Source organism: Aspergillus fischeri, genomic scaffold (genome assembly GCF_000149645.3).
Source record: "Aspergillus fischeri NRRL 181 1099437636264 genomic scaffold, whole genome shotgun sequence".
In the NCBI taxonomy this organism is placed as follows: Eukaryota; Fungi; Ascomycota; class Eurotiomycetes; order Eurotiales; family Aspergillaceae; genus Aspergillus; species Aspergillus fischeri.
In genome coordinates this window covers 2,149,251-2,176,437 of record NW_001509762.1, presented here as the reverse complement: position 1 = coordinate 2,176,437, position 27,187 = coordinate 2,149,251, and the positions used below count along the sequence as shown (strand labels likewise).

The 27,187-nt window shown below is 51.1% G+C and overlaps 11 protein-coding genes across 11 annotated transcripts; 8 read left to right on the top strand and 3 right to left on the bottom strand.

Moving 5' to 3' along the window:
* Positions 1 to 187: 187 nt before the first annotated feature.
* On the bottom strand, positions 188 to 1,656 carry NFIA_080060 (uncharacterized protein; the record flags this gene model as incomplete). Its single annotated transcript, XM_001259960.1, has 2 exons — positions 188 to 1,525; positions 1,585 to 1,656. The coding sequence occupies 2 exons, from the start codon at positions 1,654 to 1,656 to the stop codon at positions 188 to 190; spliced, it is 1,410 nt and encodes a 469-aa protein (XP_001259961.1).
* Positions 1,657 to 3,606: 1,950 nt separating this feature from the next.
* Positions 3,607 to 5,222, bottom strand: met2 (homoserine O-acetyltransferase; the record flags this gene model as incomplete). Its single annotated transcript, XM_001259959.1, has 3 exons — positions 3,607 to 4,654; positions 4,707 to 5,097; positions 5,186 to 5,222. The coding sequence occupies 3 exons, from the start codon at positions 5,220 to 5,222 to the stop codon at positions 3,607 to 3,609; spliced, it is 1,476 nt and encodes a 491-aa protein (XP_001259960.1).
* A 944-nt stretch (positions 5,223 to 6,166) lies between these two features.
* Positions 6,167 to 6,982, top strand: NFIA_080040 (isocitrate lyase/PEP mutase family protein; the record flags this gene model as incomplete). Its single annotated transcript, XM_001259958.1, has 1 exon — positions 6,167 to 6,982. One exon carries the CDS (start codon positions 6,167 to 6,169, stop codon positions 6,980 to 6,982), a length of 816 nt encoding a protein of 271 aa, XP_001259959.1.
* A 443-nt stretch (positions 6,983 to 7,425) lies between these two features.
* NFIA_080030 (SAP domain protein) lies at positions 7,426 to 9,372 on the top strand (the record flags this gene model as incomplete). Its single annotated transcript, XM_001259957.1, has 1 exon — positions 7,426 to 9,372. One exon carries the CDS (start codon positions 7,426 to 7,428, stop codon positions 9,370 to 9,372), a length of 1,947 nt encoding a protein of 648 aa, XP_001259958.1.
* A 1,364-nt stretch (positions 9,373 to 10,736) lies between these two features.
* NFIA_080020 (OSTA/TMEM184 family protein) lies at positions 10,737 to 12,296 on the top strand (the record flags this gene model as incomplete). Its single annotated transcript, XM_001259956.1, has 4 exons — positions 10,737 to 11,015; positions 11,074 to 11,199; positions 11,250 to 11,399; positions 11,457 to 12,296. The coding sequence occupies 4 exons, from the start codon at positions 10,737 to 10,739 to the stop codon at positions 12,294 to 12,296; spliced, it is 1,395 nt and encodes a 464-aa protein (XP_001259957.1).
* A 599-nt stretch (positions 12,297 to 12,895) lies between these two features.
* Positions 12,896 to 14,201, bottom strand: NFIA_080010 (COP9 signalosome complex subunit 6; the record flags this gene model as incomplete). The annotated part of the gene is made up of 3 exons (XM_001259955.1): positions 12,896 to 13,308; positions 13,364 to 13,867; positions 13,931 to 14,201. The coding sequence occupies 3 exons, from the start codon at positions 14,199 to 14,201 to the stop codon at positions 12,896 to 12,898; spliced, it is 1,188 nt and encodes a 395-aa protein (XP_001259956.1).
* Positions 14,202 to 14,450: 249 nt separating this feature from the next.
* On the top strand, positions 14,451 to 16,406 carry NFIA_080000 (uncharacterized protein; the record flags this gene model as incomplete). The annotated part of the gene is made up of 1 exon (XM_001259954.1): positions 14,451 to 16,406. One exon carries the CDS (start codon positions 14,451 to 14,453, stop codon positions 16,404 to 16,406), a length of 1,956 nt encoding a protein of 651 aa, XP_001259955.1.
* Positions 16,407 to 16,798: 392 nt separating this feature from the next.
* On the top strand, positions 16,799 to 17,704 carry NFIA_079990 (DNA-directed RNA polymerase III subunit C31; the record flags this gene model as incomplete). The annotated part of the gene is made up of 3 exons (XM_001259953.1): positions 16,799 to 16,906; positions 16,980 to 17,226; positions 17,298 to 17,704. 3 exons carry the CDS (start codon positions 16,799 to 16,801, stop codon positions 17,702 to 17,704), a joined length of 762 nt encoding a protein of 253 aa, XP_001259954.1.
* A 420-nt stretch (positions 17,705 to 18,124) lies between these two features.
* On the top strand, positions 18,125 to 20,226 carry tah18 (NAPDH-dependent diflavin reductase; the record flags this gene model as incomplete). The annotated part of the gene is made up of 4 exons (XM_001259952.1): positions 18,125 to 18,283; positions 18,344 to 18,519; positions 18,570 to 18,668; positions 18,720 to 20,226. 4 exons carry the CDS (start codon positions 18,125 to 18,127, stop codon positions 20,224 to 20,226), a joined length of 1,941 nt encoding a protein of 646 aa, XP_001259953.1.
* A 486-nt stretch (positions 20,227 to 20,712) lies between these two features.
* Positions 20,713 to 21,710, top strand: NFIA_079970 (electron transfer flavoprotein subunit beta/FixA family protein; the record flags this gene model as incomplete). Its single annotated transcript, XM_001259951.1, has 3 exons — positions 20,713 to 20,763; positions 20,925 to 21,573; positions 21,628 to 21,710. 3 exons carry the CDS (start codon positions 20,713 to 20,715, stop codon positions 21,708 to 21,710), a joined length of 783 nt encoding a protein of 260 aa, XP_001259952.1.
* A 3,190-nt stretch (positions 21,711 to 24,900) lies between these two features.
* NFIA_079960 (lipid-binding SYLF domain-containing protein) lies at positions 24,901 to 26,913 on the top strand (the record flags this gene model as incomplete). Its single annotated transcript, XM_001259950.1, has 1 exon — positions 24,901 to 26,913. The coding sequence occupies one exon, from the start codon at positions 24,901 to 24,903 to the stop codon at positions 26,911 to 26,913; it is 2,013 nt and encodes a 670-aa protein (XP_001259951.1).
* Positions 26,914 to 27,187: the final 274 nt, after the last annotated feature.

The following is a 27,187-nucleotide window of genomic DNA, read 5'->3' as shown; positions in this document are numbered from 1 at the left end:
GACGCGAATATCTAAACAAGTCGCAAATAACAAGTCACAAGCAAGTTGCTGTTGGGCAAAAAAGGTACTGTGTAATATCGGAATACGCCTCACAAATCAGCCATTAAAATTGAGCAAGCTGTCAAGCCAGATGAACATTAAGCAAGAGCCATGGGAGGGCATATCCCTGAAGCGAAGTACAAGGTACTTAGCTGACGATGCGATTGAATCCCGACGTGTCCTTGCTGCGAGACGCACTGACAGGCCTGTGCCTTCCCATGTCCAACACGGACATCTTCCTCAGCAGAGAAGTGCTCTTGCGGGGAAGCTGGGACTCGGCCTGAGACACGGACTGAGACCGAGAATGGGAGGGTGAATGAGTTTGGCGCTCTTTGGCATGGCGCTTCAGGCTCGCCAAGCTCTCTTTGGAGATGAGCGATCTTAGAGACCAGAAGGATAACTTTTTCTGTTTTGCCGAGGCTGGTAGTGGAGATTTGTCGGACTTTGATGGGGGAGCAGCGGCTTCTTTATCGGCAGGCGAAGTGACGCTGCATCCGATAATGCCGGTTTTCATCTTCTCCATGACGGCGAGCTGGAGGTCGCTGTTGCGCTGTGCTTCTTCAGCGTCTGTCATGATGTGGACGACGCCGCTGCTGTCAACGATTGCAGCGGGTTCGTCATCTCGCTTGCGAATGCAGGTAGCGCCGAATTCGACGGGGTTTGGTGGAGAGTCTCCGTCACTGGTCTCGTGTGCTTCGGTGGTATCGCTCTGCGGGACAGCTGAGAAGTCTTCGAAGCGAGGTTTGTGGTTGAGCTGGGTGGTCTTGGTGCACGGTCGGGAGAGGCTTGGTGTTCTCCCGAGGTTGAGTGTCGTTTTATCTGGATTGAGGAATACTTCGACGTCATCTGCGATGGTCTCTTCATCGGTGGAGAGATTAGGGCTGGACTCGCCCGCCAGGAAGGCCTCTTCGGACTGTGCTGGTGGGCATTCCACGGAAATTTCTTCTGGAGTTGAGTGTTGATCTTGCACATTTGGAGCGAGGCCCTTGAGAGAAGGCTCAATACTGGAAAGTCCGGTGCAGAAAGTCATGTCGCTACAAGTTGTGGTAGGCGAGCTAGCACTCGTTGATGAATCGTGATTGGAGCCAGAGTTGAATTCATGCAGGTCGTGGAAGGGAGAAGTCGAAGGAGGCTCATTTGTCAGGCTGGAGATCTGCTGAGTATCTAGCTCAATAGCAGAGTCATACTTCCTGATGTTGTGGTTGCATTGGCTCTGCTCTCCTGGAGCTGAAACCGCTGTGTGGATCTCATCTTTCTCTCGCGGAGGAGCGGCATCATGGCTGTTCTGTGTTTGTCTGATATCATGTTCAAATTCTTCTTGCTCAATGCTCTTCGCAAGCAAGACGCAAGACCAGCGGATCTGTTGCTCCAGCCGGGGAGAGATCTTGCGACGCTCAATCAGCACAGATCGGCGCCTGAAGATGATGGGTGTATGTTTCAAGTCGTAATATCTCGAGCACCCCTCTCGCCGAGCGGAGCCAGAATTCTGCTAGTATCGTGTCAACATCTATTTCAGGTCGTCCGACTTGATGTAACTGCTCTTACCTGTGAGCCAAATAGAAGCGAAAGAGAAGGCTTCGCCCTGATGCTCTTTCTTCTCGAAAGCGCAGGCTCCATGTTATTGATAGCCCAGCCAAATCAGTATGACTTCAAAGATTGTAGACAAGCGTCGACTGAAAGAGAGAAGAAATTAGGTAGACCGATGAATCAGAAGGAGACCAGCTCTAATGATTCACGGGCCAACGTTAAGTATGCTTGTAAATGTGGTCTGTGAATGAGGATGGCGCCAGTGGTGGGAATGAGACGAGAACGAATCACACGGCTTGCCCTGTGGACTATGCAGATGGCAAGATCGTCTGGTATAATCAGTGGCGTTTTTTGATCGAATGAAGTCTAACGAGTGTTGCCACGATGGGTTGTTATGGAGCGATGGTTGGACTGGTATGCGGGGGTTGCTTGGTCGATGTCGCTCTAATATGGAGTGAACGAAAGTACGTGGAGCTTGGCAGCTCGTGCCGAGGCTGGACAGTGAAAGCGAGAGGCAGCCAGCTGGATTATTATCTGCTGTGCTGGGAGTCGATAGTGTGATGGAACGATCGTCAGGAAGATGCAGTTGAGGGATAGAAAGAGCGAGAGGGTGGAAAGCGAATGACGGTAAATGGTGTCAAGGCAAAGTTCAGGCAACCAGGCCAAAGCAGGCAGAAAGAGAGATAGAGAGAGACAGAAAAGAAAGTTGCAGATGAAGAACAGCACATAATCTGTGGGAGAAGAAGCGAGAAAAAGCAGGGTTTAGACTTGTCAATGTGTCTGCAGAAGTAGTAGGAGTAGTACTACGAAAATGATCATAACAACAGATAGTGGAGAGAAAATAGACAGTTGGTAATGGCCTCAAAGCATCAAGGTCACACTGAATAAGTTGTGTAACTCCTTCTGTCCCCAGCTCATCAATCGGCAGGGAGGGAAGCAAGCACTGCCAACTGATTTGCCGGGTTTAAGACGATGTTTTGACCTCTGAGCCGAGATCTACGACTATTGAAGTCTTATTCAACAATAGAGTACTCTACATTATCTAGTCAGATATAGACCACTGGGTTCAAAGTTCAACCATCTTGCATCAGCTCCCTCCAGACATAGCGCATCTTACTCTACTTCTCTCTCCTCAGCGCGCAGTGTAAAAGAGAAGGGATTACTGAATATGCATGGGCCCACCGGTAACCCAATGTTAGAGTTGGCAAGGGATCGACAGCGGAGTGATGAAAGGGATGAATCAAGGGGGTTTATGACCAAACTGCCCTGACAACGACATGCGTCGTCAATAGCAATCAGCTACAATTGGTACCCAAAGCTATTGCCGGCTATCGATATGGCTCCGTGTCTCTAGAGACCTTGGAGGGGAGTAGTACTGTGTATACTTTTGTAGTCATTTATGGTTGTAGAGTTTTGGATGGAATAATTAGGGTTACTGGTTGCCTTTTGGGCCGTGCCGCATGAGATGATTCAGACGCACACATGATCTACCTCTCTACAGTAGAAAGCTATGCTGATTGACATCATGCATCATTGCCTTTTTCCTACAGTTCAAAGGCTATGAGCATATACAAACAGGCTTAACTTGTCCAAACAACAACAACGATTGCAATCGCTATATACTTTATACTTTTATCGTATTATGCACGTCTATGCCTATGTTGAAATGATACTGCGTACTGAAAGGTTGCCCACCACCCTCAGTTGAATCTCTGCGAGCGCAGAAGAACGGGCCTGTCAGGGCTTGTATGATGGAGAGCAGTTGGATGCTTCTTTACAGCCTTACCTGTTGAATAGGTTACGAAGGAGGCAGTTGGATGCTCGTCCCTCTGATGGCTTAAGAACTGAAATCATAAGAGTTGCACCGCTACTCCCCCACGCTGCCGATGTGCTCGGAAGCAAGCCCTCAAATCTTCTCGGAGCGTCTTCTCTTCACCGAGAGGAGATCCGGGACACCTGCTCCCCAACAGAGCATCATGGCGGATAATTTGAGGCTGCAATAAATGCGCCAGTGTCGATTCGGTCGATATGTGTCTCCGCTTACCACGCAGTGATATCCTCGACCTCCGCCTCTCCAAAAGTGCTGCTCTTGGTTAGTTTGTTAACGCCATCGACGGGTACTGCCCCGTCGGCAGGTGGCTTCGCCATGATGTCCGGCAGGACTTCTCGGAAGAATTCCAAGATGTATCGGTTGACCTGCTCGAATTGCAAAAGGAAGGCATCGTGACCTTCCGGGCTCTCAATTCGCTTGAGTCTCGAGTTGGGGATGCCAGCCGCAATCTCCTTCTGCTCCTCGAAAGTAAAGAGTCCATCGGTCTCGATTCCAAGAACCAGCGCTGGCTGCTCGATCTGCGACAGTGCCTCCTTGACGGGATCTTCCGATCCTGGACTGGCCCGGTAACGGGATACATCATGAGTGTCGAGCTTGCGTGTGATAGCAATGTAGCAATTAGCGTCGAATCGTTTCACAAACTTCTCTCCCTGGTATCGGAGATAGGATTGTGCTGAAAAATAGGTGGGGGGCCGCTTCCTGTCACTGTTACTGACGGGAGAGCTAAAGGTCTTTGTGCCGGAGAACTGAGGATCCATATACTGGACTTCAGAGGGCTGCTGCGGCCCTGGCGAGTTGCGCTCGCTGGAGGCCCGAGAAGACATGCCGGCCTTGTGACCATCATTATGAATGGCCCAGTGTTCATTTGGCGGAGTCGGCAAACGCTCGGTGCCATTGATATTCTGTCTCTTCGACGGGTCGGGAACGTTTCTACCAAAACGAGACTCGAAAGAATTGCGGCTTCGGTAGGTTAGAAGAGCGGACATGCGTGCCGCTCCCAAGCCGGTGGCTGGAGGGTCATCGAATGAATAATAACCGTCCTCATATTTGGGGTCACTGTAGATGCTTTGCCGCTGAGCTTCACCCCAGCTGATGCACCATGCCGAGTGGCGGGCAGAGGTGGCAATTGGAACAATCGCCCGGACATAGTCTTTGCCGAAATAGGCGTACTCAAGGGTCAACATGCCGCCCATGGAACCGCCGACGACAGCTGCAATCTGCCGCACGCCCAGGTCGTCCAGGACCATCTTATGGATTCTGCTTTGGTCAGCGACGTCACGCTCAAGTTTTGATGTCTGAGCCCACTAACCTCACGTCATCGCGGACAGTCGTAAGAGGAAACTCAGGTCCATACAGCCCTTTTTCGGGATTGCCATCCTTGTAAGTCACGGCACTTGCACTTCCGTAAGGACTACCCAGACTGTTCAAACAGATGACGAAAAATCGTGACGTATCAAAGGCTTGACCGGGTCCCCCCAGCAGAGGTCCCCACCAGTCCGCCACATCGGCACTTCCGCTCAGAGCATGGCAGATCACCAGCACGTTGTCACGGTTGGGGGACATTTCACCCCGCGTTGTGTAGGCGACAGGAACATTGTAGAGGGTCACCCCCGATTCCAGGGTAAATGACGGGATGATAGCGATAGACTGATCCGTGATGAGTTTCGCATATGGGTTTTCAGGCAAGGAGGCAACTCTCTCTACGGGATTTAGTAGCTGTTCACCAAGAGGTCATGAAAATGAGGGGCAACCAGAGAAGGGCGAAAATGTGAAAGGGGGGATACTGACGGAATTTTCCAGGAGCACCATTGGTTTGAGGCGCCATTACGGGGGCCTGTTGATGCAGGGAATGTAATGAGGAAATGTAAAAGCAGAGTGACTGAAAGAATAAAAAATTATCCTCACAATTGATGGATCTGTGAGAAAAGAAGACGTCGAGAAAAGAAGTTCAAAAGTTGAGAAGCAGAGAGGTACCTGTGATCCTTAACTCCGAAAATCGGGGGGTCCACTATGACTCCGCGGGGAAATCTCGTCATATTGAGCCTATCAGAATGTCTGTGTCCACATTAAAGCGGTGAGACAATTTCTGCCAGTAATCCGCTACCGCCTTTTGATGACTCATGATTGCTTAACCAGTTGACGACAATCGCTAGCCTAAAAGACACCAACCTTCGAAAAGAATCATATCAGATTTTCCCTTTTGTATTCTGTAACGCTCAAGGATTGGTAGCCGTAAAAAAGTCCTATCTAGGGATCTTGAGGAAGATGATTTGAATCAGAAGTAATTCAAGCGTTGTCTACCTCCGTGCTCATTGGGGACGTCGTTCCCCCGATTGCAGAACAGATGGGTTTTGATTCTTTCACAACAAAGAAAAGTTCTTGGAAGGGAAGCGCTTTTGGATGACGTACTTTGTCAGCAAGACACAGAAAGTGTTGAAAGCGAGCCGTGGCACTGGTGTAGTTCGCTGACTCGTACCTCATGAATGAACCAGCAATTATTATCGCCTAATGAATCTGTCGACCGAGGCCTGAAACATCAGAGACACCCGTTCCTCTGACTGGCCAGTTTGAGAGCAATAAGCTCCATCTATATACGAGGACCTCCGCATCAAAAGAGTCATCAGCCCCTCATATATATAAAGCTGTAGATTTTCTTCTCTAACAAAGCAGTCGCTTGTATATTCTGCTCTGTATCATATATCTCTTGTTTGCAATTTCAAAGGTACACTAGACAACGGAGACCAGAAGTCGACCACTATCATCCACAACATGACAACCAGGACCATGCAGAATGACCTTGCAGTCAAGTTTCGCAAGCTACATGTTCCCGGAGAGCCCTTGGTTCTTACAAACGTCTACGATGCGGCAACCGCCTCAATCATTGCCGAGCATCCCTCGACGAAGGCCATCGCTACCGCCAGCTACGCCGTTGCCGCCTCTCAAGGCATTCCGGACGAGAAGTTGACCCTGTCCCAGAATCTAGCAGCTGTGCGCTCGATTGCCGCTGTTCTGAAGAACCCTGGTGACGGCCTCCCACGCATCCCGTTGACAGTGGATATGCAAGACGGCTATGAAGATGTAGCCGCTACAATCAGAGAAATCATCGCTCTGGGAGCCGTCGGCTGCAACCTCGAAGACTTTGATAGTGCCAACAATCGACTGCGGCCGATGTCGCAGGCTATCGAGCGGATTCAGCTTGCCATGCAGGCTGCGAGGGACGCAGGGGTGCCTGGTTTTGCGATCAATGCGCGGACAGATGTCCTTCTCAAGCACGACGGGCAAAACGGAGGATCAATCGAGGATGCAATCGAAAGGGGAAGAGCTTACCTGGAGGCCGGGGCTTGTACAGTGTTCGTCTGGGGTGGGTCTGCCAGGGGAGGGGTGTCCAAGGAGGAGATCCAGAGGCTGGTTGAAGCTTTTGATGGAAGACTGAACGTCAAGATGACCTTGCAAGAGGGATCCTTGACGGTACCAGAGCTCAAAGAGATTGGGGTCGCGCGGATCAGTCTTGGACCTGAGTTGTATCGCGCTGCAATGAAGGCATTTAAAGAAAAAGCTGATGCGGTGTTGGGTTATTGTGGATAGAGAGATCTACTGCTCAGGGGTATATATCTTAGTGAATAATTTCGACGCCACGCTATTCCGAAAAATTTGTTGTTATTGAAACCACATCATAGTATTATCAATAATGCTATTCAAGGGCTATCAAGCCGCTCTGAACAATGATATGGACTCAGTGATTGTTTATTGTGAGGGAATCTGACTAACCTATTCTGGCAACTCACTGTCGAATGCAATCCATCCTGGGCAAACCTGCAGCCAGCACTAGTACATAAGCAGTCTAGCGCCTACATCATTCCACCTACTGCTTCCAACGACCAACACTTGGAGCTACCCTATGCTGCAAGGAATCGCATCTTCTCAAGCAACCCCCAGTCATGACAACCACTACCTAACTCAACCTCACTCAGAAAATTCGAATAAATTATACATGCTCTCGCCCTGCGAACGCGCGCTACTCCCTCACAATGACTGATTATTGGAGTTGGAAAGTGACCGATCTGAAAGCGGAGCTGAAGCGGCGCGGTATTCCGCAGACTGGTCTGAGGGTCAAACAAAATTTCATCGACAGGCTTCTGGAAGCAGATGGCAAGCAAGAGGGTGGAGCTCCGAATGGCGAATCGACAAATTCTCAAGATGCGCCTGCAAATATCGAGCAGGCAACGCCTGAACAGCCTGCGCAAGAACCCGATGCCGTCGTTTCTCAGCCGGAAGAGCCCGAGGCGCAGGTGACAGCGCCGGGGTCGGAAGAGCCCAAAGACGATGGAGAAGTGAAGCGATCGCCTAAAGAGGAACAGAAAGAGCAGCAACCAGATGTTCAGACCGAACAACCTAAGTCTGAGCCTCCAGTGGAAGGATCGACGACTGATACAAAGGCGGAGGAACAAGCGGAGGATTCATTACAGCAGACACAGCCCGAAATTTTCAGCAAGGAATCTGAAGTCAATCAGGTTGCAGATGCGGGAATTGGCAGTGAAAGCAGTGCGCTTTCACGCGCGCCACCACAGCCTGAAGCTGAGCACCCTGTCGAACCGGTCGAGCAGGCTCCCGGAAGCGCAGAAGCGGTGCACGGACAGGACTCTAAAGAACTTCCGGATTCTGCTGAGAAGATTGCGACTCAAGTATCTGCAGAGACTACCGGGCTGTCAACGCCCCTCCCCGTGGAGGAGATGATCGAAGACACTCGGAAGCGGAAGCGGCGCAGTCAAACTCCCATCCCAACAGCGGAGGCGGTTGCAAGCAAAAGGGCCAAGGCACAGGAGGAGTCGCCCCGAGTTCTACTGCCTGAAGATCGTGATGTTATGGATGTGGAAGAGAGTCCTGGAAAGAAGGCGGCCGCCGTCCCTGAAGAGAACGAACAGGCTTATAACCAAAATGGAGATGAACGAAATGATGCGATTCGTCGTGTATCGATAAGTGATGATGTGCGGACGAAGGGAACTGCGTCTATCAAGCAAGATGCTCGTTTCAAAGACCTTTTTGCACCAGCAGACAGAGAGCAGATTCGCCCCCCATCACCTCCAGCAGATACGGAAATGGAAGATGCCGAGGTCGAACCCGCGCTACATGTCGCAACCGAAGCGTTATATATCGATGGACTGATGCGCCCTCTTCAACCTGCTGCACTCAAAATCCATCTTATCAGCATCGCAACGGCCCCTGGCTCATCACCCGATCCTGACGTGATCGTTGACTTTTACTTGGATCCCATCAAAACGCACTGTTTTGTAAAGTTCGCGAATATATCGGCTGCCTCCAGAGCGCGAAGCGCCTTGCACGGTGTTGTCTGGCCCAACGAAAGCAACAGAAAAGCTTTGTTTGTTGATTTCATCCCCGAGCAAAAGCTGCAGCAATGGGTCGCAAGGGAGGAAGAATCGCGCGGGCGCGGTGGGCCCCCGCCTCGTTGGGAAGTCCGCTATGATCGGACCGACAATGGTGTCGAGGCTGTTCTGCAGGAAGTGGATCTCAAGGGTGCCGCTTCGCGTCAGGCCCCCGGTCGAGCGTCGACTGACTTCTCTCGTCCCCCTCCCTTGGGCCCCAGAGCAAGCATGGGTAATAAGGACAGACGTCCTAGCGGCCCTCCACCCCCGGAGCCTCGTCCTAGACCAGGGCAAGGATTCAAACCGCTGGATGATCTCTTTGAGTCCACTACAACTAAACCAAAGCTCTACTACCTCCGTGTCCCTCGCGAAGTGGCCGACCGACGTCTGGATCGGTTCGATGACCTGCTGCGGAAGGGATCATTTCCGCGTCGTGGCGGCGATGAGAATAGGCGAATCACGTTCCAAGACGGTGACTTCTTCGTTGACAATGGGCCGGAGTATGGAGGCCGTGGCATCGGACGGCGCCGTGGCCGGGGTCGTGGAGGCGGCATGGGCGACTCATGGAGAGATGACAGACGAGGCCGTGACTAACGCCCAGAGATCTTTGACAGCTGTAAGGCTGAAAGACAAGATACTGTATTATCTACATCGCATCAAAAGTACCACTTCGCGGGGCTCGGGACGCAACTTTGATTTCTCTGATTTGTTTCCTTCTCAACGAGATGGACGATCGCACAAGTGTATATTAGGCATGAAGATCTATCACAATGCAAGACAAGCTTTCAAGGCCCAGCGGAGCCTGTTTCGATAATGAGAAGATCCCTTGGATCCTGCCCATGATCTGGCACTGTAATGGTCTTATGCTGATACCAATCAATGCTCCATGTGATTAGTCAGCCAATTTATGCTTGGAAAGGCTTGACCAAAGCTTGGCCATTAACGGTTAGACTAGTACGAGTACGAAAGAGGGTGTCTATCTACTCCGTACGGAGTACCATGTTTCAATATGCTGGTGCCTGAGGCGCAGTCTTCATGAGGATCCATGTGTCTCCATTCCATTGTTATTATTAGCGGACCTTTGAGGCTGTACCGTGTATGAGATTTGGCTGCTACCATGATTCAGTAATAATAGTCAACAAATCATACGCAAAGCTTTGAGATTTCTTTCTGTTTCTCGTAAATCCTGGGTTTAATCAAGGCGCTTGCAGTTTCTTTCACATAGATAATATACCTGTTCTTCCTTCTCTGTCCAGGGGCTCATAACTCTTTTCGCTGCTCTGCTGAATGTACCCGACCTCCCCCTCCGTCGCCTGTCTTCATCGCCCCTGAATCAGACTGCATCGCCAAGTATTGTCGTCGTCGACCGCGACCTTGCCGAGAAATATTCGTCCTCCTCTACTGGTTCCAGGGGTTGTTGATCTGCCGTGCCGGGACTAGGCCGACTTGGCGGATAAGATAGAGATCCATACGCCGTACAATCAATAACTTTTTGGCCCTCGGATCGGAGATTTGATATCTTTCTTCTCTTTACCACTTTCTTTCTTTTTCCACGTTTGAAGCACTCTCTTTAATAAACCCTTTGTTCTGACTGACGCGAGCATGGGGTGGCCTGTTTGTAATACAACATCGGAGGATTCAACGAGTACGCCTCTCCTGTGTTGTTATAATACAAGCGCTGGCTAACCGGAGAATAAATATTGACAGTCACCGAAGTCGACTTATGGGATGGCGGTCTCACTTTTCATCAGTTATGCCTCATTGTTGGGGGTGCTTTCGCTCTCTTCGCCGCCGCTATTTCCTTCTACCTGATTATGAGCCATGCGACACATTATAGCAAACCGATAGAGCAGCGACAGTATGATTTCCTTTCCCCCCCGCGCTTCTGCTTACCCCTCTACAGGCGCTTGGGACTAACGTCTGGTCCTGTCTTGTCTAGTATTATTCGGATCCTATGGATGATCCCCATCTACTCCCTCGTCGCCTGGCTGAGCACCTACTTCTACAAAAACGCGGTCTACTACGAGCTGATCGGCAACAGCTACGAAGCGTTCACGATTGCCGCCTTCTTCGCCTTACTCTGCCACTACATTGCGCCGGACCTCCACAGCCAGAAGGAGTATTTTCGCGGAATCACGCCGAAGCAATGGCTCTGGCCTATACCCTGGCTTCAGAAATGCTGCGGCGGGGAGAAAGGGATGTGGAGGGTACCCCGGAGCGGGCTGACATGGTTCAACGTAAGCTGGTTTCACATGCAACGATGAAAGACAACGCTAAGATCGTTATGCTGCATAGGTTGTCTGGGTAGGAGTCTTTCAATACTGTCTTCTGCGCGTGTTGATGACCATCGTCGCGGTTATCACCCAGCACTTTGATGTGTATTGCGAGGAGAGTCTGAACCCCGCGTTTTCGCACATATGGGTATGTCTGGATCATGCAGCTTTCTCAGGCCGTGTTCTGACGGCCAGCAGTGTATGGCAGTGGAGTGTGTTGCTGTTTCGATTGCAATGTACTGCCTGATCCAGTTCTATTACCAGATCAAGGATGATATCAGCCAGTATTCACCACTCCTCAAGATCGTCTCTATCAAGCTGGTGATTTTCCTCTCATTCTGGCAGTCTGTGAGTCGAGCCCTTTCTTCCGATTCGTGACCAATGCTGACTCGGCGGCTCGCTCAGACCTTGATCAGTTTTCTTTCCTCCTCCGGAGCTATCAAGCCGAGTGGTAGAATAGCGCAACAGGACCTCAAAGTTGGACTCCCCAACCTACTCATCTGCGTTGAGATGGCGATCTTTTCCTTTTTGCATCTGTGGGCATTCCCGTGGAGGCCGTACTCTCTCGCCAACGCACACGCCGATGAGGTGACTGACTTCTATGGCAACGGCAAAGCGACTTATCAGGGTGGTCGCTGGGGGATGAAAGGTCTCCTTGACTCGGTCAATCCGCTCGATTTAGCCAAGGCCGTGGGCCGCAGCATACGCTGGCTCTTTGTGGGGCGTAAGAAGCGAACACTGGATCCCAGCTATCAGATTCAGAGCATCGGTCTCGCTACAACTAGCAATGATTCCGGGACAAATGTCACAGCCTACCCAGGCGCAGGCGCCACGATGGCTGGCAGTAGACCGGCGCCCTATGGGACATCTCCCGATGATGAAGGCCAAGTTCTTCTCTCCCATGCGCAGCCAAATCCGACATTGCAGTCGACTGGTGACCTGGCGCCCCCACCATATGACTATGAGCATAATCGGCTGAGTAGCATTTCCTTGCTGGAACCTACACCATCTCACTCTCCACAATCATACTCTCCTTATGAGCAACACCACAGCAGCCCTTACGAGGTACCGGACACCGACGACCTCCATCTATACGCAGGCACCAATCCCCCCCAATCTCAGCAGGGAGCGCCCGGTCATCATCCGTACGATCAGAATTACCTGCAAGAGCAACCACCGATACCAATGCCTGATCCGTACCAGCCTCCGCCTGCCCACTTTGACAATGAGCACAGCCGGCGATAGACGATCGTCAACAGTAATGACCCTGAGTTGCAGTACACCTCGACCCCGGGAATGATTGATGTTCCGCCCTTCGTTTCCCTTCATTCATGCTACGAACTAGCTGGCTTGTTCTTCAGGCGTTCCTTTTGCCTTCTTTTCTTTTTGTTGATATACCCTCCTGTCGTATTTCGTCTGTGGCAGTTTTCTTCTACTCTGATCAGGGTTCGTTTCCCCTTCTTTGCTTTGTGCATGACGTAGGGACGCTTGGGGCGAGGACCAGCAAGTCTCGCTTGCATTTTGTTATGATTCACTTTTTCATGAAACGCGGGATTGCATTGGATGCATTTCTTTGTACAATAGCAGTTGATATATCAGGACGCTTGTCAGTGCGTATGCAATTACTATACAGGTCATTCTCTTCGCAATGAGAGTGGTAGTCGAGCTCGAGCTTCCCTGGCTCATGTTTTGATTCACTATCTAATCCCTCGTTATGAATGCTTGCTTCTACGAGCGAACGCGAAACGCCAAACGCCACTATGAACCATAAAAGACCGAGTAGTCATTAAGAAAGCGCAGGTCATCACATGCATTTAAACTGGCAAGACCACACTATTTAAGAGTCATCCCTCTCGCGAAAGAAACTCATCTTCGAGCCGACTCTGCATAGCCAGCTGAGTCTTCCGCGACACATTGTTCTGTCTGATGTTGTTCATGATAGCAGTCTTGCGGCCTAGCTCGCGCATGCCCTTGATGCTATTACCTAGCTGTCCCAGCAAGGAGACCAGGAGGACGTCGTTTCGCTGGGCGAGGCTCTCCGCCGCAAAGGCGCTTCCCGGTTCCGGCGTGAGGAGAGATAGATGTGATAAGAGGGCGTTGATGTTCCGGAGAATGGGGTGCGAGAGGGGTGGTTTTGTGGTTTCGGTGGGTTGGTCTTCGGATGAGTGGGATACACTGGCGAGATAGGATTTGATCAAGGAAATTCGAGACTCGAGCGTGCGGATGGCGTTGAGGCGTGTGTTAAGACTGGCGATTACTGCGAGGGCCGAATTAGCTGATAGCTCAAGAGAATTAAAGTATGATGATCTTACATTCTTCCTCTTCGTGGGAGAGTACCACAGTGTCGGGCGACGGCTCGGCCTGGCCAGCCTCGGCTTTCTGGCTAGTCTGTGCGTCTTGTTGCGCGGGAGCACCCAGGCTAGCGCCAGACGGTTGAAGAGCTGCTGCTGTCCTTGCGCTTCTTGCAACCGTGTCTATGCCAATCATCTCGGCTTCCCCTGTTTCGACGGAGAACGGCAGTTCGCGGAATCGGATCGAGAGCGACTGCTCCTCGCCGTCTATCTGCATCGCCTTGCCGTTCTCCGTCGCATTTTCACCTTCATATACGCTTTCGTAGATGGTCAGGGGAAGCTTGGCGCCATTCCTTGATGCAGCTTGCACCTGCGATGGGTGGAATGCGACGAACACGGCAGACTCGTTGTAACTCTGGAGTATCTGGCGGTGGATCGGCAAGTGGGATGCGTCCGGGCCAGAAGGCGAGGCTGTTGACCACCAGCCTACGAAGTCGAGGGCGGGGGATTTGTGTACATCCTTGACTGTTTATAGGAAGCTAGTCAGCTAGAAGTCATGGAAATATGGACTACAAGCTCCGCTCTTACATTGCTTGACTCGTTCGACGAACCAGTCGTGGAGAAGCTGCAGTTCGCCGTTGGCTCCTTCTGTCACGATGCATTCGAATGCGTGCTCTAATGTAATCACACGTCCGTTCTGCTGTCCCAAAAGAGCTCCGATGATCGGCCCTTGTTGTGATCGAGCGGCATGACGGGTGATATGATCTGAGATGGTGAGGAGGACGAGCGGGTGCAGTTGGATATGAAGACCTGAATCGGACGATTTCTGGGATACTAGAGACCCAATAGTTTCAGCCATGACTCCAAAGCTGCGCAAAATAGAATATTAACAGGACAATTAGAAAGAGACTTTTGGTATCATCATCATTGAAAGGCGTTGTAACTGCCAACTGCCCAAGCTGATGAGCTACGGTTGGTGTTTGCGCTGTTTGCAACGCCGTTGAGCTTCCCCGCTGTTGTCCGGACCATCTATAAAGTCCCGCTTTATCTTTCGCAAGTGTCCCAGCAGCTGGACAAGCGGTTAGGATACTCTGTTACTTCGGACAAAATGGCTGTTCCGTCATCGTACGACGAAGTCAAAGCTCACCTGCAGCATGTCCTGGATGATCCTTCAACTCCTTTGGACATTTCTCTCATCGACAAGCTAAAACTGGAGCTTACGGAGACTACAGATCGTAGGGTTCCTGGCACCCTTCTGACACTAATCTCACAGCTCCTTCCGGTCCTTCAGGAAGATCCCACGCCGATTACAACTCTTGGTATCAAGGCTACAACCTACTTCTCCTTCACGGATATCCGCTCCGTCGAGCCTCCTATTGACTTTATCGCGGGTTTCAAAGCACCGTCGCCGCCTGTCAACCTGCTGGCTCTAGCTCTCCTGAGAAAGGCTGGAAGAGTTCCCAGTGATGCTGCGATAGTTGCTGGTGATCCTGAATTGGTAGCCTCGCTCGTCGAACTCTGGCTTACGACTACTTCGACAGCCGTCGCTCAGGCTGCTTTTGACGCTCTCTGGGCTCTACTGGAGATTGATTTAGCCAGTCCGCTGGAAAACGAAACACATACCCATGAGGCTGAAGTTAGCACGGGAGGTCAAGGTCTATTCTGGAGACGAGTCTTCACTGACAAGAATGTCTATGGGCGCCTCTTCTCCATGTGCAGTCTCACGAACAATGAATCAGGCGCCCGCCCGCAGCGGGAGAGGACTGTCTCCCAGGGAAGGCTTATGGGTTTCATTGTCAAGGCAGGCCACCTACGATGGGACTTAATTTCAAGTTCTCAGGTCCCGGAGATTGAAGCTAAGTACGATGCCTCTAGCATTCTGCATTTTGCAGCTTGTCGGATGGTCGACAAGAGCGATTTCTTGATGCACATGACCTTACTGAACTTCTTCCGGGACCTGCTTGACATTGAAGCTCCTGGTCTGAGAGCCAGAGTCTATGTGCAGTCTGCGTCGACTTTCTCCTCACCGGCCCTTGATTTTCTGATCGCTCATGGTCTACATGGCAGCGTATTGGAGTTATACCTGGATGAGACCAAATTGGATACTGTGGATTTGCAATACATGCGTGGCCCCATCATGGCTTACATTGCACAGTATGCGGAGCTATATCCAAATCACTTGCTGCAGAATCCAAGTAGCCTGCTGGACAAGATCATCTCACGGATCTCCCAGTCGCTCGCTATCTCGTCCTCTCAATGGGCGCATGGGCAAGCCCCCGCTGGTCAACTTGTCATCCTTTCCTCCTTACCCCGTGTGTTACTCGTCGAGGCCTCTAAGCACGGCGCCAATCCTCTTTTGGCTGTTCCGACAAGTCCCCCCTGCCGAGAGGCATTGGACGCTCTGGCCAAAATACTCCACGGGCCACAAAAGCTCGACTTGAGCGATTCGATGGAGCTCAATACTTCCGGTCAGACGCCCACTGACTGGCATAAAGAAGCCGCAGCGGCCCGTGTCCTCTACTTCATGTATCTGAACGAGCACCCGAACTTCTGGACAGATATCGTAGCTGCAGCTGACATCTTGGCGATGAAGGATGTTTCTTTAGCAGCTATATCTTTCATGAAGGCTGTTATCACAGCTAACTGGCAAGTGCTGTCGGGAGAGGTCATATCACCCGTTCCTGATACTTCCCGGTATCAGCTGCCTTCAGAAGAGGCACTAGGCACCTTATCTCCAGCTACACAAGGATTGCTTCCTTCCTCGGGCGTCTGGGCTATCCTCACACCGCCGGCCTTAACCATACTGCTGCCTTATTTGTTCAAGCCTCCGCGCTCCTATGCGGAGTTTGTTGCAGGTGGAGCAGGAGACACTCAGAACATTGTGTGGAAAGTTGCCACCGCGAAATACGAGGTCCTTGTTGCCTTGTATAACCATTTGAAGGAGACGGGCGGCCAAGTAACAGGTTTCGAGGATATTGTCCGTACGTTAAGACAACGGGTCAGCGAAGGTCCTTGGGGACCTGTCGCGCAAAATACCGCTCGCGTTGAGACTGTAGGGTTGTGAGAACCTCTGCTTGGGAGTGCCGCAACTCTACGCAGATATCGATTTCAATGTGCGGATAGATTATGAACTAATGATGCCTTCTATTGTTTCATGCAAACCTAGCTAGAAATAATTAGACAGTGTACTTGTTAACCTCACAATACATCACGATCTGTAGGGTTCCTTTTCGATGCCCTGGTTTCCAAATGGAGAAGTCCATCAAAGGCGGTGAGACGGAGCTCCGCCAGAACTTTTTTCGGCTTTGCTGTCATCACAACTTGAAGCCACATCAGATCTTCGGCGGGGCACTATATTTTTACTCGGACGGCTCTTTGGTAAATGGCGGACTGAGTTATCTGTGATTGCTCCAGAAGCCCTGGACTTCTATTCGTTCCGCCGTCCGTCCAGCCAACATGTCTCGATTTGGAGCAAAGAAAGGCAGGAAGCTCCCCGGTGCAGAATTTACCTGGGAGGCCGATCCTGGCGGGGAAGCAGACACAGCGCCTACGCCTCTTTTCCCTGTACGTTGAACCAATTCTCCGATAACTCTCTGGTGGGAGGCTAGGGCTACTGTTACTCACATCATGCGTGCAGAGATATAACGTTCCCCGCGCGAGGCTTTTGAACCCTCGCGAACAAAAACAGGTCGATCTCTACCGTGCTCTGCGGGATCGCTTCCACGACGGTCCCTACTACTCCGTCCTCCAATCGACCTCGGTCACGGCAAGAAAAGATGAGGCTACTCGCGCACACTTTGACCCTTTTCACGGAATGCCTACGTATTCGGGCAAGTACCAGAAGCAGAAGCGGGACCGGCCGGAGCTAAAAGGACGTCCGTACGGTAAGTGTTGCGCCAGCGGGATATATGGGGTTGGGATAACCGTTGACGGGTGGCTAATTGATTGGCTGCAGTTATGAAATTCTTCCCTCGCCAGCTGTGGAAGACGATTCAGCCGAACTTCAACCCCTCGGTCGCAATGGATGGATACGTGCCACAGGGCCCTCGCATCGGAGTGAAAAGGGGATTTGAGGATGAGGAAGAAGAACATGATGTCGAGGAGACCAAGCGTAGAAGGGGCGTCGATGAAGATGAGGATGCTGAGCGGGATGAGCGAGAAGAGCGGGAAGAAGAGGCGGATGTCTTGGACCCGGATGAGGATCAGGAGGAAGAGATCGTCGACAACGACTTTGAGGACGATGATGATGAAATGGGCGGGGACTACAATGCGGAACAGTACTTTGATGCTGGCGACGATGAATACGGAGATGATGGATTCGCAGACGGCGGAGGCGGAGGTGGAGATGAAGACACCTACTGAGGCACAATTGTTGAGATACCCCATCTTGTTTAGTTTCTATATTCTAGGGAGCAGCGCATGGTCAAGCATATCGGAGGCGCTTGAAATTGTTTCCATAAGATATACAGCGTTACCAGTCAGACTAAGCTTCTAAGACTAAGCCAGGAGCGAAATAGCTTCGAGACAGACTTCGTCAATATGTTAGCGAGAAAATTATTAAACACGACGTCTCTATTGTATAGATTGGAGCACCTATGAGGAAGTTCAATTGGCAGGCATCTAAGAATTGCTGCCTCAGGCCTCAACCCCTCGAGATGATGTCATTCCGAACTTCGGCCTAAGGCCTCCAACGGCAGCGATAGATAAGGTACTCCGTAGAGGGGCAGATATGGCGACAATCTGCCCCGCGGCAAGCAGCGATTGTATGATTTATACCCCAGGATGAGTGAGAGCCAGGTCCAGGAGGCCCCTACGAGGACCGCTCTTGTCCTGTATGGCTCGGAAACAGGCAACGCGCAAGAAGTGGCCGAAGAGCTTGGAGCGCTAGCCGAGCGCCTACATTTCGTGACTCATGTCGCTGAAATGAACTCTGTAAAGGCTGTGCGTGCTTAGGCTATTCCCCCTTGCGTCTGGTCTACCTTGCTTACAATTCTGCCGCAGGAGCTGCTCAAATCGTTTACTTTTACGGTATTTGTTGTGTCGACGACGGGCCAGGGTGAAATTCCTGCGAATGCGAGGTCGTTTTGGAGATCGTTGCTTTTGAAGAAGCTGCCGCCCACTTTCTTGAGCGGAGTCAATTATGTTTCGTTTGGATTGGGCGATAGTTCATATCCCAAGTGAGTGGCTTTGTAGTTGCTGGTATGAAGGCAGCGTCTGACTCGACCAGGTTTAATTGGGCTGCGCGGAAATTGCACAAGCGTCTACTCCAACTCGGGGCTAATGAGATATATCCCCGTGGAGAGGCCAACGCGCAACACCCAGAAGGGTGAGTTTTGAATTCGCCTGGATTTCTCTACAATGACTGATTGAGTTCTAGACTTGAAGGCACATTCATTCCATGGATTACGGACTTTCGTAGTCACTTGCTGGACAAGTATCCGCTTCCTGAAGGGCTGCATCCGATACCGGATGACGTGCAACTGCCGCCTAAATGGATCCTGAGGTTGCAAGAACAGGCCACAACAAGTGACGAGCTTACAGAGGGGACTTTATCGAGCGAACAGACAGCGTCTGACGAGTATCCGGGGCTGACTCGGCTGGATCACGACGTGAGACCGATCCCAGATGCATTGACGGCGACCCTCGTTGAAAACAGACGGGTCACACCACGCACTCATTGGCAAGATGTGCGCCAGATATCGCTTACGGTCCCGGATGCAGTAACTTATGCCCCTGGCGACATGGTCTGCATCACGCCGAAGAATTTTGATGAGGATGTCCAAGCACTGATTGACATGATGGGCTGGGGAGAGATGGCTGACAAGTTGGTATCGCTGGCTCCTGGCGAAAAGCTCCAAGCTGCAGGGGAGTTACATGCTCCGCCCATCCCTGGTCTCGAAAAGTATCCCAAGTTGACGCTGCGAGCGCTCCTGATGGACTACATCGACATCAGAGCCATTCCTCGGCGGTCGTTCTTCTCGGCCATTGCACACTACACCAGCAACGAGATGCACAAGGAACGACTCCTCGAGTTTACGAATCCCGAGTACTTGGATGAGTTTTGGGACTACACCTCGCGGCCTAGGCGAAGCATCCTGGAAGTCTTGCATGAGTTTCATTCAGTCAAGATCCCATGGCAGCATGTGACGTCGGTCTTCCCTGTCTTTCGAGGGAGGCAGTTCAGCATCGCCAGCGGGGGCGAATTGAAGAGGACATCAGATGGGGGAGCGAAATTCGAGCTATTGATCGCCATTGTAAAGTATCAAACGGTGATCAAGCGGATCCGAGAAGGAGTGTGTACAAGATACCTGTCTGTGCTGCGGCCAGGCAGTACCCTCAAAGTCCAACTGCAGCGCGGGGGACTCAGCTCATCCGTCAACCAACTGGTTGGCCCGACTGTCCTTATCGGACCTGGTACCGGCGTCGCGCCCTTGCGCTCAATGCTCTGGGAGAAAGCTGCTTTCGTGAAAGCGTACCGAGAGGAGCATCCAGACGCCAGGCCCCCGATCGGGCCTACGATTCTTCTCTACGGCGGCCGCAATCGCGCTGCGGACTTTTTCTTCGAGAAGGAGTGGCAAGAACTGAGCGACCTGATTGACTTGCAGGTCTTCACTGCGTTTTCACGAGATCAGCGAAATAAGATTTATGTACAGGATATCATACGACGCAATTTCGGACTGTTTTTCAGGCTGCTCCACGACATGAATGGGTCGGTGTATATCTGTGGTTCATCCGGGAGGATGCCGCAGGCAGTCAGAGAGGCGCTCATTGAAGCATTTGAACATGGTGGGCAAGCCGATGGACCACAGCTCGCCCGACGCGGAGCGGAGGAGTGTCTGATAGGTATGGAGAAGAGTGGGCGGTATAAACAAGAGACTTGGTAGCTTGGTAGGCCTAGTGTCATGGGTTGTCACATGCTGCTGGAGATATGGTGGTCTTTGAACATATACTCTCCAAAATACATAGATTAATGAAACGCATCGAGACTAGACACTGGTATCGTCAACATCAAGATCGTCATTATCTTTTTCTGATCAACATAAGTAGTCAGTTCGAATGCCCTATTACTCCGCAAATAGCCATTTCTTAACACCAGCATTGTCATTGTCCAAGAGTTCGGCGTAGTAACCTCGGTTGGAGACGGAGGGGTCTGCGGGCGATGATGCTGCGGTTGGATTTCTCGGGCCGCATCGGCCATGGGGTTATTTTCTGCACTATTTCGCCCTTCTCCGCCTAAGTCACCTGCGCTCAATTGGCCCCAGACTGCCTTGGGACTGAGTCTCTTCCGACTTGCATTTCTGCTTCCCTTTTCCAATTACCAGGTCTTTTATCTCACACCATTGAGTGGTAGTTTTCTTTTCAGATTCACAATGAGCGGATTGCGGATTCTAGTCCCCGTGAAGAGGGTGATCGACTACGCGGTGAGTTACATTTTCCCTGGCATACTCCGTTCTCGGTGAAGAGTCAGAGCTCCGAGGCCTATGGCCGGAGCTGAACGCAACACGTCAATCATCTGTACCATGACTCTGAGGATTGTCTACGGGTGGGTATAATTCTGAAATGATGCTGATAATATTTGAAGATCAAACCCCGAATCAACAAGACCCAGACCGGCGTCGAGACCGCCGGCGTCAAGCACTCCCTCAACCCCTTCGATGAGCTCTCGATCGAGGAGGCCGTCCGCCTCCGCGAGCGCAAGGGCCCCCTGAAAGTCGACAATATCCTCGCGCTCTCCGCTGGCGGAGCCAAGTGCGTCGATACGCTCCGGACAGCCATGGCCATGGGCGCGGACCGGGCCTTCCACGTCGAGGTCCCCGACAGCAACGACGGGGGCATGGAGCCGCTGACCGTGGCTAAGATGCTGCAGGCAGTGGTGAAGCAGGAGAACATCAACCTGGTGCTTTTGGGGAAGCAGGCGATTGACGGTGACCAAGGGCAGACGGGCCAGATGCTGGCGGGTCTGCTGGGGTGGCCGCAGGCGACGCAGGCGAGCAAGGTCGAGATCAAGGACGAGAAGGGGACGGTGGAGGTCACTCACGAAGTGGATGGGGGTGTTGAGACGCTGCGTGCTCAGTTGCCCATGGTTATCACGACGGATCTGCGGTTGAATGAGCCTCGGTATGCTAGTCTGCCGAACATCATGAAGGCGAAGAAGAAGCCGCTTGAGAAGAAGAAGCTGGAGGATTTTGGGGTTGAGGATAAGCGGCGGTTGAAGACGATCAAGGTTACTGGTAGGTCTTTTTTTCCTTCTTGTTATAATGCAGAACGGATGCTGACTATGACAGAACCTCCTGCGCGCCAGGGCGGCGGTAAGGTGGAGGATGTTGACGGTCTGATCGGCAAGCTGAAGGAGCTCGGTGCGCTGTGATTGTGATTTCAATCGTGTAAATGAGCCAGATGTATGCTTGATCTGTATGCATATTCTTATGATTAGACTTACTACGGGACTAGCCAGAGCTAGATCTACTGACAGAATACCATGACTTGAAAAACTGCTCCCTAGGAGTTACACCTACCTTGTAATTAACAATCGAAGTTGTAGTCCGGGACTGAGTTGCCACATGAATCGAGATGACAGATCTCATGTGTATATTTTAATTGCCGGGTATCCCGTTCGCATGGATCATGCGAACATGTTAGCGTGCGATAGTGTTAAGCATAGCCGGCAGACGGCAACTCTCGTCCTCTCGTGTCTATCACCTGCTCAGAGTTTAGACTATCTCCTGCTCATCACAAATATGACACTGTTGATGTATACTGCCAGAAAGTGACATATCACGGTACACGACTCGTGAGGCGAGTCGTGTGCCAACCGAAATGAGTTTGTGAGGCATCCATCTCCTGAACCACGATCCCACCAATAGATTACCAGAGGTCTGTGTTCTCCAACCCGGATCGGGTTTTATGAATTTACTCCGTAATCTTTGCTTATTGCTAGTCCTTACGGAGTACAGTAGTTTGTTTCACTTTCGAGCCGGTGATCAGGGAAATGGGTTATGGATATGGAGTGGCTTTAGACATCCAAGTACGCTAATCTAGGTAGATCCCTGAAGAGATGAATAATTAATACAGGCTGTTTTGTGGCGATTGGCGAAAGTGGGCGATCTACGGGGTATGCTAGTGTTTATCGATCCGTGGAGAAAGCTAATGTGTGTCATCTATCACATTTGCGATTCCAGACATTCGAGACTAGGATCATGGAAGGTTTTGCTATCCTGGCTTGCAGTAGGAGCTTAATGACGGGATGAATAGATAGTTTGATTCTTTATTGTGTCTAGTTGTTGGGGTTGTCATTGAATGATGCTCTGCGTAAGCCGTATATAGTTGGTAGCGTTGGGCGTATCACTCTCGAGTATATGTGAAATAGTCGGACAGACCAATTGATGAGAATCGGAACCGGCTTTTGTATTTAAGTCTCATGTGCCTATATTTCAACAGAGTGAGTGCCTCATGCGCTTCGATGAAGACTTGCCACAAAGAATGTGCAGGAAGACAACGAGACTTGACAATCGTGCAGGTGATGGTTGACAACTGACAGCGGACGCCCTCGAGCTCAGGGACACAGACAAGAATGTATTATCGCAGCTTAATGGCAAGAAAGCTTCGGGATACGGAACTATTGATGGGGCTACTGTACAGACGGCAAACTATCTACTGCGTAAGCTTCTGTCTAGTGTTCACAGGGTGACAGGATCTGTCATCGAACCAAGGGATATATCGAAGCTTTGTCCTGTGACTCCTGTCGTGGATCGGACGCGAAAGGGATTCATGATCCACCATCATTTATTCGATCCGACAGCCAAGGCTAAAATAATCTAGTCTATACGGTGATGATATGGAATAGTCTGGCGTATATCTACATCGAGTAAACAGATAATAGAGTGGTTGGGGCCGAAGGGATGTGGTATTGGAGCTGTCATATGTGCCTAACACAGTAGTGGGCCTCTAGAATGCAGGGAGAAATTTGCCCTTTCGCCAATTCAATGTGCGAGCGGAATAGTCAAACTCTGTCAATAATGAGAGTAATTTCGGAGAGTTGCACGCTATCTTTGGGTGTATTGACGACGGTTGGAAGAAGGGAAGAGAAGAGAACCAGTCGGCTAGAAAGTATGAGAATCTAGACCAAGGCATTAGTGACCATTGCAACCAGTGGTTCTGTTCCAGGTACATCCATGAATCGTCTATTCAACTAGATGTACGTAGTCGATGACGATAGATTCCATTTGATAAACGATGGGTTTCCTGTGGTAGAAAGAAGGAAACATAAAGAATGTTTTTGTTCTGGCAAACAAACACATTGTCATTATCAATAATTAGAGACAGAAATGGATAGACTATTCCGGAGTACAGCATGTAAGTTCGAGACAGCGACAGTGGTACTTACAAATACTCCTCTTTAGTGACCTATTCCGGCGTCGCCGATCGCTAAGCCTTACCAATATACTTAAGTTAACTTCCTACTAGTCTAGATAACAACTAGGTTAGTCCCATGATGACGCCCAGGTGAAGTCGATGATGATGATGACATCCATCACTTCCATTTCCACTTTCACTTCCCATTTCCATTCTTTTTTTTCTTCTTCCTATCGTCTGCTAGTACTTTCTGTATTTTCTCCAGGTCCAGCCTTGGCGCCACTTTGGGTTCCAACTATACATTTCCGATCCAGCCGCGCCTTGGTCGTCCCTGGTTTTTCTATCTTAGGTACTTATATGGACTATTAAGTTTAAATATTGACGACTACTATCATGTACGACCATGGACCATGATGATTGAGACGAATAACACTTATAATGATATATGACCATACTACCTTCTCATTCCTCTACTTGATTCCTTGAAGATCTTCATTATTGCCCTGATATAGATAGGACCATCAAGTTCCTACAGGACCTCCCTTGTCTCCTTGGCCTGCATACCTTGCTCGTCCTTCAAGATATTATTGAACCTCATCCCCATCTTCCGTCCATCCCCGTCGGATTGTTTCTGGTCCCTTCTTTATTTATTATTTATTATTTCTTTCCGTTGCTCCTGGGTTATTGGGCAGGTAAGTTTGGGCCTCTTCCCTTGTTCTCCCGTTCCATGGTTATACTCTTCCTCTCTCCCCATCCTACCTTCATCTTGCGACGACATCGCCACTCTCTTCCGGCCGTTGAACACGGATAGCGCGGAGTGACCCAGTGACTGATATTTCTCCTTCTCTCATGTAGCTCAGCGCAATTCATATACATAATACATCTCAGTGCCCTTGATTTTACCATTAGTCCAATTTGTCTCTTACCTTTGTCTTTAACCTTAGCTGCATTCCAAAGCTTGTCTGGCAAGCATACCTCGGCTGCGGCAATAAACGACACTATACCTAATTCCTCCGCATTTTTACATTCCATTGTCATTTACGGGCAATTTCCGTCGCGCATGTTTACTGTTCCCGTCGCGATTCGACGGTTTGGGGTTTTTAATCTGAAAATATAGAGTCGGCGCCCTCTCCGATCGAGAGACCTGGTCCTGTCTTTACGAGGGCTGTGGATTCGGCTCAGCGAGCTCCCAAATTGTCGTCGCAATGGCTCCCTCGATTTGGGAAAAGGCCAAGGTGGGCGGCAAGAAGGGATTCGACAAGGCATGGAATACGGTCGATAAGCTAGGGGCGCCGGTGAATCGGTTGTCGAATCGCGTTGGGGCGGAGGCTTTCTGGCCCATGACTCTCGACAAAGAAAGCGACAAGGCAGCTCGCATCATGCGCAGCTTCTGCAAAGATGGTTTCTATACCAAAGAAGATTTGGAGCAAAACGGTACGGACAGCAATGGGAAGATCAATCGTCCCAAGGGTAAGCAGCGAGTGATGAAGAAGATCCCCGCGCCGGTGATCCAACGCGCAGTGGGCCTCGCCATCTTCACGACAATGCGAACGGGATTATGGCTGAGTGGTTCGGGTGGAAGCGGTGTGCTTTTGGCTCGCATTCCTGAAACAGGCGAATGGAGTCCACCCTCCGGTATCATGCTGCACACCGCTGGTATCGGTTTCCTGGCCGGGGTGGACATTTATGATTGCGTGGTCGTTATCAACACCTTCGAGGCACTGGAAGCATTCAAGAAAGTGCGGTGTACTTTGGGAGGAGAGGTCAGCGCGGCGGCTGGTCCCTATGGGGTGGGAGGTGTCCTGGAGTCGGAGGTTCACAAGCGACAGGCACCCATCTGGACATATATGAAGAGCCGGGGTCTATACGCTGGCGTCCAGGTGGACGGAACGATCATCATTGAACGCACAGACGAAAATGAGCGTTTCTATGGCGAAAGGATATCCGTCACCGACATTCTGGCCGGCAAGGTGAAGCGGCCACCACGGTCCATCAAGACCCTCATCCAGACGATCAAGGCCGCGCAAGGTGACAGCGATGTGGAGGAGAACTGGATTCCTCCCCCGGGACAGACGCCGGGCGATGTCGAAGTTCAGCCAGCGACTCCGTTCGGAGTCCCTGATCCCGATGACCCGGATCCATTCGGGGTAAAGGCTCTGGAAGCCGAAGGCTTGTTCATCCGCGAAGCCGGGACTCGATCGCGACCGTCGCAAGATGTCTTTGAATTCAAACCCAGTCCTCAGAGTCCCATCTATTCCACCTTCCGACGGAGTTTGGATAGCTCCCCACGCAGCAGTTGGAGAGCGAGCGTTCAAAGCCACGCCAGTGTGGATCGAGGGACGCAGACCGACGAGGCCCCCTTTACTGCTTCTACATCAGTCAGTCGCGCCTCTTCAAGGAGCACCCGTGCAGATCGTATCGGGCGCAGTCCGTGGGACGCAGAGGACGGCTGGGATACCGTGATACCGGAGCGGCCGGCCCATCTCACCCGGCATCGAGAGTACGACAGTGATCAGGACTCTGTGGACGATGACTATGAGGTCCACGAGGTCAGTAGTGCTACCGTCTCCAAGCGTGAGAGCACCACTCCCTCTTCCCCTGTGTCCATTGAGGACACAACAGCTCCTCCAGAGCTGAAACGTCATTCGCCCACATTCACCCGAGCCCGGCTGGTCACCATTCCAAAGCGCTTGCCTCCTGCTCTACCACCCCGAAATCCTCATCGGGACCCAGTTCCCATGTCACAATCAACCCCCACTTCTCCCACTTCCTCCACTTCCTCCTCTCCGAACGGCAGACGATCCGTGGCGTCCCACCCTGATAACTCAACTGTAAATGGCTTTGCCCAACTTCCTCTCCACCCTAACAATTACTCCTCGTCAAGTCTTCTGTCGAAAGAGACTCCTCAATCGCACAACCAGGTGTCCGCTGAGAAAGACGAATTCCACTCCGTCGCAAGCGCTCAAGCATCGGACGATGAAGCCGAGCCTGATACTGCGACCGTCAATGGCTTTCACAGGGAAGGTTCTAATGAAGACATCATCTCTGACTCGGCTCAGAGTGACCACGCAGCTTTGCCAGCAACCAAAGGAGTTGCAAACACCACAACGCAGGAGCCTGCTCCCAAGCCTGAATCAAATGATGCGACCTTTGAAGAGACAAAGTCTGTCTCCGAAAGTGGAAGCCACAGAACGTCGGAGCCCGCTCAACGCGCGTAACTCAGCTGTCAGGATCTTCTGTGAATATCACTGTCCTATTCTTTTGGTACTCATTGTATATAGACCTTCTCCTATATCTGTCATTCCTCCATGATTATCTGTTTGGGCGGGCGCATGTATGATTGACTTTGTCTGCTACCGACAATTCATCTTCTTTCTTGTCGGATCTTCTGGGTGTGCCTTCTTCGTCTTCTCTTCTTGATTCTTTTGCCTTCTTAGCGTCCTGGCATTCGGGAGGATGGGCGTCATGGTTATATGGTTGTCAAGTAGAGCA